Source organism: Ricinus communis, chromosome 8 (genome assembly GCF_019578655.1).
Source record: "Ricinus communis isolate WT05 ecotype wild-type chromosome 8, ASM1957865v1, whole genome shotgun sequence".
Classification (NCBI taxonomy): Eukaryota; Viridiplantae; Streptophyta; class Magnoliopsida; order Malpighiales; family Euphorbiaceae; genus Ricinus; species Ricinus communis.
Genome location: NC_063263.1, coordinates 3,006,973 through 3,021,667, shown reverse-complemented (window position 1 = coordinate 3,021,667; position 14,695 = coordinate 3,006,973). Strand labels below are relative to the sequence as shown.

Here is a 14,695-nt window from a genome sequence, read left to right as displayed (position 1 = left end):
AAATTAGTATAAAATTTAGTAAAGGTATAGTTGGTCGAGTCCTGCATACCAAGTAAATGGATAAATCTATAACATCATATCTTTTTTAATAATATATTATTTATATTTATATTCCTTTGAATTGTTGAAATGTTTCTATAAAAAGTTAGTTATTTTAAATGCATCTTAGAACCTTATTATTTTCTATAGAAATTAAAAACAGAGAATGGTATTTTTGGTTTTACTTTATATGCGATTATGAATTTACTTAGCTGGATAAATGAGTATACACTCATTTATATGACCTATGAAATCACACCTTAGACGTCGGGTGTTATCAGATTATACTGTCTTTGGGACAACGCTTAGTATACACATCGCCTTTGAGGGGTATACTAGATGGTGCCTTTTAGAGGCTTAATATCTACACGCGTATGACTCAGATTTGTACTTTAGGTTTCCAGGTAAGACGTCTTTGCCCCCAAAGTTTCCAGGGATTAGTACAAGAGCGGGAAGTGGACGCTGGGGCAAGGATATGATGCCTGAACAAAGAGCGTCTTTTGTATGCTTCTAGGATGACAACACTCTAAGGTACGAGGTATATGAATGAATCAAATTGCACATTAAAATTGAACTAATCACATGATGCGTCTTTTGGTTGTTTGGCTATAGAGTTGTAGGAAATCCAAAGTTAAAGTGCTTGGTTCAAAGAAGTAGATGTGTGGTTCGAGGATGAACTAGGCGTAAGCTGGTAGGCATGTGACATCTTGACCTAGAAAAGCGGTCCGGCGAGGGCGAGAAGTGGACGTCGGGGCAAGGATAGGATGCCTGGACAAGGAACGGCTTTCGGAAGGCTTCTAGGATGATAACACTCTAAGGTACGGGATACATGAATGAATCGAATTGCACATCAAAATAGGGTAGGAAATAATTGATACATATATGTACAGAGTTGGAACTAATCACATGATGTATCTTTTAGTTGTTTGGTTATGGAGTTGTAGGAACTCCAAAGTTAAACGTGCTTGGTTCAGAAAAATTTCAGGATGGGTGACCTCCTGGGAAGTTCTCGAACACATCAAAAAGATAAAACCATTCTCGAACACATCAGTTCTGGGTAATTACAACTGGTCTATTCATACCTTAATAAGATTGGAAAAAAATTCTAATCAAATTTGAGGTGGGTTTGATTTTAAATTTTAATTTAATATTCGTATCCGATTTAAGTATAATTTATTAGATACCTGCTACTTGAACTAGATTTTATAATTTTTAAAATATTAAATTTATGTTTGAGAGTATTAATATATAGAAATTTTAAATTTGAATTTGATTAGTTTATATTTTATATTTTTTTAGTTATAATAGTTTAATGTCTAGTTTTTCTTTTTATTAATATTTGTTGTTTATTTTAGAGTTTAATTATTATCACGAGTTCGATAAACAGATACACATTAATTATCTAAAATTATATAAATAAATATTCAATGAATATGATACTCCCCCTATCTATTTTTTTTTATATATATTGGAGAATTTTTATTTTTAATCCGATAATATTAGAAAATGAATGATTACAATCAACAAGAAAAAAATTTATCTATTATAATCATTGCAATAAACACAATAAAGTTTTTCTACAATCAACATCTTTAAAAATATAGCGTAAGAGAAAAGGGGGAGCCCGCCCCCTAAACTTTTTATAATAAAAGATTTTTACTAATATCTTTTTATATTTCAAATAAATGATTTTTGCTAAGTTTCTTTTTATGTAAATTATATCTCTAAATATTCGTATGAACATTTATCATCTTAACATTTTAAAAAATATAAAGTATCGCATAGATATTAAAAAATAGTTTATTAATGATAACTAAAGTATCGCCAAATTGAAAACCTAGTGCAGCAAAAAAGAATTTATAAAAATAAGATGCGACAACATAAACCAAACAGAATGCCAATCAACATCCTTTAGAATTAAAAATAATAATAATAATTAAAAATGATAAGAAAGAAACTTATTAGATACACGTAACTTTGCAAAAAAACGTTTCATTGATTTCTATGCTTTCGTACCCAATAAATCCCACACGAGAACTATTATATATTTACATTAGATATGGTGCTGTTGGACTGATTTACAGGAGTGGAATAAATCTTATTGCCAAATCATAGATATAGAAAAAGAAATCATTTGAATTTACACGTTAATCATTTTCTCGCCTGCTCCATCACCATCTAAATTATTTATGGTCCAACATTTCTAGTCGGCTGCATAAATTTATATTAAATTTGAGACATTGATTTGAAGAAATCTTGATATTTCCTTAATTAATTTTTAGTTTGACTCAATTCTTTCCATTGTATTCATTCATTTCATAAGCTTTTGAGTCAATGTCAAGTTCTTTTACAACCAATTTCATGTGAAAGATTGGACAATCTCTCCATCCTTTTCCATGAGGTAAACGATCTTTGCATGCCTTTTACTCAATAACAGGAAAAGAAAAGAAGGAGAAGAAAAGAAAAGAACTGTATAATGGAGTATGACTACTTCTCTGCACTTGTAGTAAAGACGATCATTTCCTTAATAACCATTTGCTATCACCTTTTATTTTCTTTTATTTTATAAGTTAAAGCAAATCGTGATTCTAAAAATCTAGTTTCTATTTTAATAGGTAAAATAATAAATAAAATAATAAAAAAATATAATTTAATGATATATTTGGTTTTTTAAAATAAAAATAAAAATAAAATAAAAATTTAATACCGGACAAAATCTCTAAAATCTCTTCAACACTTTTTAATAACAACAAAATGGATAAGAACCCAAAACCAGGGAGATACTACTACACAAACTCCATATTTAGCCTGTCTTTATTAGACAATTGAGACAAGTCGTACGGGTGCGAACGAGTTTAGCCGATCCGACCTTTCTAATGTTTAGATTTGGCTCATAAAAATTTAACTTAGTTCAAGCTCGATAATTTTTTATGTTTTAGAATTCGAGCTCGCTCATTGTAAGTTTGATATGTTCGAGTTCGGTTCGTAATTAGCTTGATACTATATATAAATAAGCTGAACTCGAGCTCAGTTCGTTATTAATTTGGTATTTATATGAATGAGCTAAGCTTGGGCTTGCCTTGATTTCAAACTCATTAGTAAGCTCGATTTTACCAAATATGTAATTGTAGATTTTGTAATTATAAATAAATTATACATAAAAATAAACTATGTATATCAATTCAGAAACAAAAATAATTAAACCAAGATCTTGATTAAAAAAAAAAAAGAGTTTAAAAAGCTCAATAGAATTCTGTCTCAAACTTATTCGAAATCCATTTATAATATGGTTAGGACTAGGGGTGCAAATGAGTCAAGCCTAAATATATTATAAAAATATTTACTCATGTTAATTTATAATAATTCTTATTCTACTACCTTTTCTTTATCAATTAAATTTTACTATCTTTATTTATTCTAATTAAATATATTATTTTTCTGTTATTATATCAATTATTTACTAATAATAAAATCAGGTTTAATTATATATTAATTACTTAGATGAAATCTTAATTAGATATAATCAATTAATTACTACATTTTTAGCTATATTTTATGTTCTATTAAATCATATCCAATGTAATTGTCTCAAACTAATAACAATGCACTTGGTTTATCATATCCAGCCGTCGGAGTCCGATTGACGATCCGAGCGCATCTACAAACTCGAAATGATGCGTAAATGATGTTTCTAGCATTTGATTCTCTGATCTAGCCCCTGATCATTCTGATATATCACGAACAATTTCAACCATCGATTTTCCAACGAAGTTCAATCGCTGCAAAATTAGTATCATTGGAAAAGCTTGTGACGCGAAGAGTTCGTTGGTGAGCTCTGATCAGCCTAACCTCACCAGAGATGGTTGAAAAAACCCAAAAATTGAACTATTGATTCACAATTGTCATTCTTTTAGTAAGCATAATGGACTTTCTATATAATCTTTTTCACCTTAAAATTCTAAAAATTATCGTCGAAAGTATTTTAAAAATAAATTAAAAAAATAAGTATTTACTTTAAAACTTTGAAACAATTAAATAAAATTATTAAAAAGTGTAAAATTCAGAATTTAATTTATAATTAAATCTAATAATATATATGTCAATCAATGAATGATATATTTAACAATTATTTTTAAACTAACAATTAAAAAGTAAATTGGATTATAATATGGAATGGACAAAAGAAAGAACTATTTTTTTTTTTTGAGATGAAAGAGGTATTATAAAATTAATGACATTAATTAAAACTACCTATTTTTTTAATCCATGTATGAAGAAGGTGGACTATCTTTTCAGGACGGGGTACTCAATTTGCTCTTGTTTCAGACAAGTTAATCACTAACAAACATTGCTTTTTTAGTGTTATAGATTTTACATTATATAAATCAAAAGTATACTATCTTTAAAGAATATATATACTCCCTTGGTCCCTCAATTCCTTAGTCATCAACTATTACCCCCTTGTAAATTCTAAATTAATCCTCCAGCTTTTCTTTGGCCTTCAAATTGCTCTATAATCCTTTAAATTGGTTAAATTACAATTATTAAAATATAAAATTACTTATTTATCCTTGCCTTAATGGAAAAATTACTAAAATACCCTACTGACACACCTATTTACAAATACTCGTCATGTAAATTTTCACTTAAACCTCATGTACTAATTCAATTATTCTTTTAGCCCTTATCTCATAAATAATTATCAAATTAATCCTAACACTTAATTAACTTAATTAATCAATTTAGTAACTATTTCCAATTAAATCCAACACTATTTTGCTAATTAAAATTTTTCATTCTCTAAATAAATTCTTCAAGAAAATACTTCTATAGCCTCCATTTATAATATTTAACATATATATATATATATATATATATATATATATATATATATATATATATGTTTGTATTTGGAAAAACTTGAGTGCGACATTTACAAAATAAAGTAATTCACTCTTAATAAAAAATCACTTAATTAATTATTTGCCTTCAAATTAATTAAATATAGTTCAATACATCCTTTTATTTTTATCTTGCACTTAAAAATCTTTTTGATACTAAGACTTTCAATAATGATCTTTTATAAATCATCCCATTTAAAATAAAAATTCTTTACTCTAATCACATATATTAAATTTTAGAATTTCTAGTTTTACTATCATTATCATCATTATTATTATTATTATTATTATTATTATTATTATTATTATGTTAATGATGATGATGCTGGTGGTGGTGGTGGTTCCTTAAGTACGGGTATTACATTACTCGCCTATGTACAACAAGACCCCTTTAGTAGATGTGTGGTCCGAGGACAAACCATGCGGAAGCTGGTGGGCATGTGATAGCCTGGCTTAAGGAAGTGGTCCAATGAGGGTGGGAAGTGGACGCTGGGGCAAGGATAGCATACTTAGACAAGGAGCGTGTGACAACCTGACCTAGCGAAGCAATCTGACGAGGGCGGGAAGTGGACGCCGGGGCAAGGATAGGATGACTGGACAAGGAGCGGCTTTTCGCAGGCTTTTAGGATAGCAGCATTCTGAGGTATGGGAGCACATGAATGAATCGAATTGTACATCAAAATGGGGCGGGGAATGGTTGATAACATATATATAAAGAGTTGAAACTAATCACATGAGGCGTTTTTTGATTGTTTGGCCATGGAGTTGTAGGAATTCCAAAGTTAAATATGCTTGGTTTAGAGAAGTTCAAGGATAGGTGACCTCTTGGAGAGTTCTCGAGCCCGCCAAATGAACAAAATTATGAGGCCAATGGGGGCCAAAGCGGACAATATCTCATGTGATATGGTTTCGGACCGTTACAAATGGTATTAGAGGAGGACTCCTATAGTCTTGATGAACGAGGCGGAAGCTAGTGGGCATGTGACAGCCTGATCTAGAGAAGCGGTACAACGAGGACGGGAAGTGGACGCCGAGGAAGGATATATGCCTGGTGTCACGACCCGATCTATGGGCCCGTGACTGACACTAGGGAATAGAAAGGCATAAGGCTACCGAATCTCGTAGTAAGTCTGACCACTCACTAACTTAATTAAATCTCATTTAATATCACTGATGTCATAATTTATCTTAACTATTAAATTCTACATATTTAATTTTATCTGCTAGTAGAATTAGGCAAGACCCGTAACTACATAAATTTACAACTGATAAGTCTATTATTTCTACTAAGGAGAATCTAAGATTTTACAAGTAAAACATAGCAAATCAATTACATCACCCGATGATGAAGGAGTCGGGTTGCTAGATAAGAGCCGTGAGAAAACTAATAATCACAGATCTATAAAACAGTAAAATTGAGACTTTCAGTCTCGAGAGTGAGTTAAAATCATATATCCAAAACAGTTACAAACACTTCAATAACATATTTATTTAATTTGAAATAAATACTAAGTCATGCAAAAATAAACGTGCCATGCCATGTTTAAATAAAAATAACTTTCACCTACTACGGGACAGAGTACCTCAGCAGAATCCTAATCCCAACACTAAACATCTCGACTCTCTCTGATTCTAACAGAACTGGCACCCAAAGAGCGAAGCTCGACCAGGGTCCTTAAATCCAATTCAGTCACTTAATTATCACTAACACTCTTAGCCTTTCGGCTCTCTTACTCCAATAAGACTGGCGCCCAGAGAGCGAAGCTCGACCATAGTCCTTAACTCCAGTCTGGTCACTTAGGTTTTCAAATAAGCCGGCGCCCAGTGAGCAATGCTCGAACAAGGACCTTTACTCCGACACACTCACTCTACTCAGCCCAAAGAGTAATGCTAGACCAGGGCAATTCCTAATTTACCTTTTTTAAAACTTACAAACCTTTATCCCTTGATTTTCATCCTTTAATTCATACCGGTGCATCTCATCGATAACATGTGCTACACCCGTCTCATCCCGAGTCAACACGAAACAATAAAATCATAATGCAGAAAATGAAACTTATAATAATAGCGAAGCATTAAATCATATAATCAAAATTATTTCGTAAAATCTCAGCATAACACATGTAAATAGACATATGACTTTAACTCACAGCTTTGACGACCTCCTAGCTCTGCTCTGATGCCTCGGGTAGAGCGAGCCGAACTGACGGATTATCTAATCACGGAAAATAATTTATCAATAACGTTGAAACATTTGACCATTCACCCTAGGTCTAGATTCCTAGGACTGACTGTCTAAAAATCTCGACTCGGGTAAATTCTACCGAAAATTCGGCAGAACCTCCCCTAAAATACGGACATTTACCCCCCGTAAAACGGGTCCAGGACCTGCCAGAAAATACTTCAAATATTCAACAATTTATTTTAACGAGAGTCGGGTCTCCAAGACTTCACTATTTTTCCCGACTCCGCCACACATCACAAATCATGACTAAAGGCAGACAGACCGACAAACAATTATTTTAACACACAATATCTCTAATGCTCAACATAATTCAATAAACATATAATTTACCAAAAAATTCTAAAATCAACGGGCCAGAGAATTACCGAGACACTTGATCGCTCGGTCGACTCGCCTCCAGCCAACGGATTCGAGACAACGTGTTAATGATGATCCCTGCTTTCGATCTTCCGATCTGATCCCCGATCACCTAGAGGGATTTTCAGATGATCTTGGCCGTCGATTTTCAAATGGAGTTCGATCGCCACGAAACCGGTGCCATTGGAAAGCTTGAGCTGAGGAGAGTCCAGATATGCCCTCCGATCGGTCAAAGCTTGTCGAAGCTCGCCGAAAAAGCCAGAAAACGCCTACTGCACCTAACTTTTTACCTCACCGGATCTTGCATTTCTGGTAGCCTCAAAGGGTGGCGATGGTCCGAAAAGAAAGCCTCGGAGCTGCTGATCATTTTGAGCTCAGAATCATCGGCAACGGCTGCTGGAAACACCATGAATGGCGGTAAGGCGACTGCCTCTCCTATTTTCACGCCTGCGAAGCCGTTCACTGCCGTCGTCACTGCTCGCGTGCTCGCAGACTCCAGCAGCACCTTCAGCTGGCTTCGCGACGCCTCCGGAGCCCGCCACCACCGGTTGGACGACACCGCCACTCTTCCCTTCTCCTCCTCCTTCTTCCCCGATCCCCCTCTTTTCTTCTTTTCTTTTCTTTTCTTTCTTCTCTACATCGACAGTGGGTCTCTGAACTTTTCTTCTTTACCATTTAGTCCCTCAACTTTTTTAATTATTAACAATTTCCTCCAATAAAATTTCCAATTAACCCTTAAACTTTTCTTTAGCTTTTCAATTAAGCCCCTAACTATTTAATTTAGGTCAAATTAGAATTATTAAAAATATACAATTATATATTTACCTTTACTTTTAAATATAAAATTATCAAAAAGCCCTTGCTGACATATTTAATTATAAAAATACCAAACATACAAATTTCATTAAAACCCCATATTAATAAAATTATACTTTTAATCCTTTTTCCAAATTAAATTTTCAATCTAATCGTAACACACAATTAATTTAATTAATCAATTTGCTAAATATTTTTTAATTAAATTTAATACCATGAGCTAATTAAAATGTCCTTTTCCCCAATAATTCTTTTATAAAATATCCTTTACAATATATTCCATAACTCTCAAATATAGAATTTAATTTATATATATTCATTTGGGGGAAAAATTTAAATAACAAAAAATATAATTTATTTCTCAAAGAACTTACTTAATTAATTTTTTAAAAATCAAATTAATTGGATATAGAAAATAACTATTTTATTTGTCTAGCATTAAAATTTCCATTTAAATCATTCCAATTTAAACCAAATACAAATGAGCGGCTTCTAGCAAGTTTCTAGGATGGCAGCACTCTAAGGTATAGCCTGACCTAAAGAAGCGGTCCAACGAGGGCGGGAAGTGGAAACGACGATCCGGACGCACCAACGGACTGGAAACGACGCGCTGATAACGATCCCAGCTTTCAATTTTTTGATCCGACCCCCGATCATCTGGAGAGATTCACTGACAATCTCGCCCGTCGATTGTCAAACAGAGTCCAATCGCCACGAAACCGGTGCCTTTTAAAACCTTGAGCTGAGGGGAGTTCGGATATGCCCTCTGATCGTCCATCACTCGTCAGAAAAGACAAAAAATGCGGCTGGCAACACCTCACCGGAACTCCCTCCTTCGGCTACCAAAGCCGACGCCGCCACTCCCAAAAGAAAGCCTTCAACTCATCGATCATTTTGAGACCAAAAATGCTACCAAAGGACGCCAGAAATGGCCGGAACGGCGGCAAGAAAGCCGCTGCCACTTTGCTCTATTCCGCCGCTTGGCGCTGCCGCTCTCCGCCTCCAGTGCTGCAGCCATGCTCGCGCCCATCGCCTGTTGCTTCGACGACCAGCCCGCGCTCCTCCAAAGCCCGCCACCGACAACGTGCAGCTCCGATTCTTCTTCCCCCCGCTATCTCTCTCTCCCTGATCTCTTTCTCTTTTCTTCTTTTCTTTTATTTCTTCTCTACATCGACAATGGGTCCCTAAACTTTTCTTTCTTACCATTTAGTCCCTCAACTTTTTAATTACTAACAATTTCATCCTGTAAAATTTCCAATTAAACCTTAAACTTTTCTTTAGCTTTTCAATTAAGCCCATAACTATTTAATTTGGGCCAAAATAGAATTATTGAAAATATACAATTACATATTTACCCTTGCTTTTAAATGTAAACTTACCAAAAAGCCCTTGCCGACATAAACTTACCAAAAAGCCTTTGCCGACATATTTAATTACAAAAATACCAAACATACAAATTTTCATTAAAACCCCATATTAATAAAATTATACTTTTAATCCTTATTCCAAATTAAATTTTCAATTTAATCCTAACACTTAATTAATTTAATAATCAATTTACTAACTATTTTTCAGTTAAAATCAACACCATTAGTTAATTAAAATTCACCATTCCTAAATAAATTCTTTTACAAAATATTAATTATTAATTTTTTTTATAACTCTCAAATATAGAATTTAATTCATAAATTTATTTTAGGAAAAAATTGAATGACCAAAAAATATAATTTATTTCCCAAAAAATTTACTTAATTTCTTAAAAATCAAACTAATAGGATATAGAAAATAACTCCTTTATTTGTCTAGCATTAAAATTTAAAATTGCACTTAAATCATTCCAATTATACCAAATAAAAATAGAGTAAAATTTATTTAAATAAAAACTCATTTATTAATTATTATTAATATTATCATTATTAAAAGAAAATTTCGGGTATTACATTCCACCTGTTAGTTCGTCCTCGAACCACACATCTATTGAGGGATCCTGCTCTAATACCATTTATAATGGTCCGGAACAAATCACATGAGATATTATCCGCTTTGACCCACTGGCCTCACGGTTTGTCCCCTTGGCGGATTTGAGAACTTTCCAAAGGGTCATCCATTCTAAAATTTCTCCAAACCAAGCACATTTAACTTTAGAGTTCCGACAACTCCACAACCAAACAACCAAAAAGCACTTCATGTTATTTGTTCCAACTCTTTACATATATGTTATCAACTATTTTTCGCCCCATTTCGATGTGCAATTTGAATCATTCATGTACTCTCGTACCTTAGAGTGCTGCCATCCTAGAAGCCTATCAGAAGTCGCTCATTGTCCATGCATCCTACTCTTGCCCTAGTGTCCACTTTCCGCTCTCATCGAACCGTTCTCTAAGTTAGGCTGTCCCATAAACTGCAGCCCACATGGTAATATTATTTGCCCCTTCATTTTTCTATATTATACTAGTTATCCCATAATATTTAAAAAATTTATTTTTCATCATTCTATTTTACAATTTTATACTAAAATCCATTCCGTTAAATAATTATTAACTAGATTTGGTTTATAATATTTGCTACCAGATTTTTGGTATAATACAAATTGCTCCTTATAATTTACTAAAAACTCCCTTTATCTCTTAACAAAACTAACTATTACTTTAATTTAATTTAACAAAACTAATTAAGATAGTCAAAAGACTAAATTGACAAAAAAATTAATTTATAATTAGATTTATTATTATCGGACTCCTTTATTTTTATGAATAATCAATAGTGTCTATATAAAAATAATAATCTAGTATTTTTTTTTTTACTTTCTCTAATTTATAGCATAATTAAATCTTAGTGAAATTAAAACATTTTAAAAGTATTTATATTTTTCAAAAGTTAAAACAATATAAAATACCTTGACCTTTGATTATTTTCATGAATCTACTTTCACCTTTAAAATTTATTAGTTTGATTTACCATCTTGGGCATTTGTATTATATCTACCCACATTTCTTCAGCGTGAGCCATTAATGACATACATGCATATATGGCTTATTTGAAAATTCATATAATTTAAGTCTAAATTATTAAAATAAAATAGATAGCATTCTTAATTTTGTCGCATTAAAATTGTAATTTTGATAAAAAGTTTGAAGATTAAAATATATTTTTTATTAAACTAGTTCTTTAATTGTATTGACTTTCAAAATGCAAAGGAAGTTTAGTGCATTAAATAAAACATAGGAGGCAATTTGTATATTACACAAAAATCATGAGGCAAATAATATAAAACTAAACCTAATAATTTGATAAAATCAAGCTTGCTAACGAGCTTAAATTAAGTCAAGGCCGAGCTTAGCTCGTTTATATAAAAAAAACTTTAAAACCCTATTAGCTATATTAATGATAAATCTTCATCTCTTTTTTTTTTTTTTTTTTATATTCTTTGATCCCAAAAGATAATTTACTTTCATTTTATATATAAATTAAGAAATGTAGGTTTTTGTAGATTAATATTATTAATTTTTATAATTTTTCAATTGTCTAAAACAGACAATACTTTTTTTTCTTTTTGGCCTGTTCTACATTATAAGTCCTTTTTTTTTTTCTAATTGTTAGCCCACCATATTATACAATCCATGATAAGTCATTTTTGTTATTTGTATCAATTGCAGTGGGTTCTACATGATTGGAACGATGATGAATGCATCCAAATCCTGAAGAAATGCAAGGAAGCTGTTCCAGAAGATAATGGGAAGGTGATAATCGTTGAAGCTGTGATTGGTGAAGCGAAGGACGACAAGTTTGAGTATGTTAGGCTGATGCTAGATATAGTGATAATGGCTCACACTAATACAGGTAAAGAGACGACCTCAAAGGAATGGGAATCTGTTATTCAGAAGGCTGGCTTTCGCTCTCACACTATCAAACCCATTGGTGCTGTGCAATCTATTATTGAAGCCGTCCCTTGATGTTTAAAGCAATTGTGGGCTTGCTTAAAAATTTCCTTTTATTATTGAAACCAATAATGGCATGTGCCAATTAATTATTAAATCTTTCTTTTTCTTTTTTCTTTCTTATGTTTGTTTGCCTGTTGTGATTTGGATGTATTGCACCCAAGATATATGCGGTGGGATTTGCTGCTAATAAAGATGCTATCCAGAAGAGTAATTACATGTCTTCTTACAATTATTTGGTAAGATTTAGATTCTCTGCGCAAACAAAAATCATTATAACTATATAGTAAATATTATTTTTTAATACATTGATAAATAAATAATTTATAATTTAGCTTATCTAAGCTCCTTTATATATTTTCATTTAGACTCATGAATTTCGACAAAATATGTTAAATTCAGCTTTAATTTGAATTGGATAATTAAAAACTTAAATCCAAGTGTACTAAAAATCAGCTTAATTCACTACTAATATTTTATTTTTTTTACACACGATTTGCTTCTGAATAAATATATATCTCAATCGGGACAAGAATAAATATGAGGCTTCTCTTTTCTTTATAAAGAAAATCTCAACAAGTGCTTTAATTTTAATATTATTCCTTACTAATAACTACAATCAAATCTCAATTTTTCATGTAATATTATTCCATCCATTTTTTAATCTTTGTTTTAGTTAATAGGTGATGTATGCGATATCCTTAGAAAGATAAAGTTGTATATTATACAATATTTCTCATTTATACAATAATATCTTAATCCAACTTTCATAGATCATACTATTTTTAACTGATGATGGTATTTGCTATATTTCAGATAGTGATATGTATAATTTATACAAAAATATGTCTCAATCCCTTTAATAATATTGCTACTATTTTTGGCCTATTCTACATTATAAGTCTTCTTTTTTTTCTAATTGTTAGCCCACCACATTATACAATCCATGACAAGTCATTTTTGTTACTTGTATCAATTGCAGTGGATTCTACATGATTGGAACGATGATGAATGCATCCAAATCCTGAAGAAATGCAAGGAAGCTGTTCCAGAAGATAATGGAAAGGTGATAATCGTTGAAGCTGTGATTGGTGAAGTGAAGGACGACAAGCTTGAGTATGTTAGGCTGATGCTAGATATGGTGATGATGGCTCACACTAATACAGGTAAAGAGAGGACCTCAAAGGAATGGGAATCTGTTATTCAGAAGGCTGGCTTTCGCTCTCACACTATCAAACCCATTGGTGCTGTGCAGTCTATTATTGAAGCCTTCCCTTGATGTTTAACGCAGGTGTGGGCTTGCTTAAAAATTTCCTTTTATCATTGAAACCAATAATGGCATGTGCCAATTAATTATTAAATCTTTCTTTTTCTTTTTTCTTTCTTATGTTTGTTTGCCTGTTGTGAGTTGGATGTATTGCACCCAAGATATATGCGGTGGGATTTGCTGCTAGTAAAGATGCTATCCAGAAGAGTAATTGCATTTCTTCTTACAATTATTTGATAAGATTTAGATTCTCTGCGCAAACAAAACTCATTACAACTATATAATAAATATTATATTTTAATAAATTGATAAATAATTTAATTTATAATTTAACTTATCTAAACTCATTTATATATTTTCATTTAGACCGGTAAATCTCGACGAAATATGTTAAATTCAATATGAATTTGAATTGAATAATTAAAAATTAAGTCCTAGTGTACTAAAAATCAGCTTGATTCAGTATTAATATTTTATATTTTCTTACACATAATTTGCTTATGAATAAATATATGTCTCAATCGGGACAAGAATAAATATGAGTCTTCGCTTTTATTTATAAAGAAAAATCTCAACAGTGCTTTAATTTTAATATTATTCCTTACTAATAACTACAATCAAATCTCAATTTTTCATGTAATATTATTCCATCCATTTTTTAATCTTTGTTTTAGTTAATAGGTGATGTATGCGATATCCTTAGAAAGATAAAGTTGTATATTATACAATATTTCTCATTTATACAATAATATTTTAATCCAATTTTCATAGGTCATACTATTTTTAACTAATGATGATATTTGCTATATTTCAGATAGTGATATGTATAATTTATACAAAAATATGTCTCAATCCCTTTAATAATATTGCTACTATTTTAAGTAACTAAGTTTCACCTTACAAGAAAAAGATAGTTTACCAACGATATTTACCTTCGGATATTATACTGTTGCTAATTCCTAATGGATTAGCAACCATATGTAACCATAGAAAATTATCGACGAATTTGCAACGGATTACCGACAGAAATTTACCAAAAAATTGATTCCGTCGGTAAATTCAGCTGTAAAAATTGGCAATAAATTTATCAACGGATGACAGTTTCACGATACTTTCAGTAAATAATGGCACG

At 31.5% G+C, this 14,695-nt stretch overlaps 2 protein-coding genes across 2 annotated transcripts; both read left to right on the top strand.

Annotated features, from left to right (window-relative positions):
• The first annotated feature begins 11,586 nt into the window (after positions 1 to 11,586).
• Positions 11,587 to 12,486, top strand: LOC125370894 (acetylserotonin O-methyltransferase-like). Its single transcript, XM_048378319.1, has one exon. It carries the CDS (start codon positions 11,979 to 11,981, stop codon positions 12,309 to 12,311), a length of 333 nt encoding a protein of 110 aa, XP_048234276.1. The 5' UTR covers positions 11,587 to 11,978; the 3' UTR covers positions 12,312 to 12,486.
• A 731-nt stretch (positions 12,487 to 13,217) lies between these two features.
• LOC8261053 (acetylserotonin O-methyltransferase) lies at positions 13,218 to 13,774 on the top strand. Its single transcript, XM_048377689.1, has one exon. It carries the CDS (start codon positions 13,243 to 13,245, stop codon positions 13,573 to 13,575), a length of 333 nt encoding a protein of 110 aa, XP_048233646.1. The 5' UTR covers positions 13,218 to 13,242; the 3' UTR covers positions 13,576 to 13,774.
• Positions 13,775 to 14,695: the final 921 nt, after the last annotated feature.

What these genes read in the sequence shown, in the direction of transcription:
- LOC125370894 (XM_048378319.1), top strand. Translation starts at nt 11,979, where the DNA reads ATGATAAGTCATTTTTGTTATTTGTATCAATTGCAGTGGGTTCTACAT.
- LOC8261053 (XM_048377689.1), top strand. Translation starts at nt 13,243, where the DNA reads ATGACAAGTCATTTTTGTTACTTGTATCAATTGCAGTGGATTCTACAT.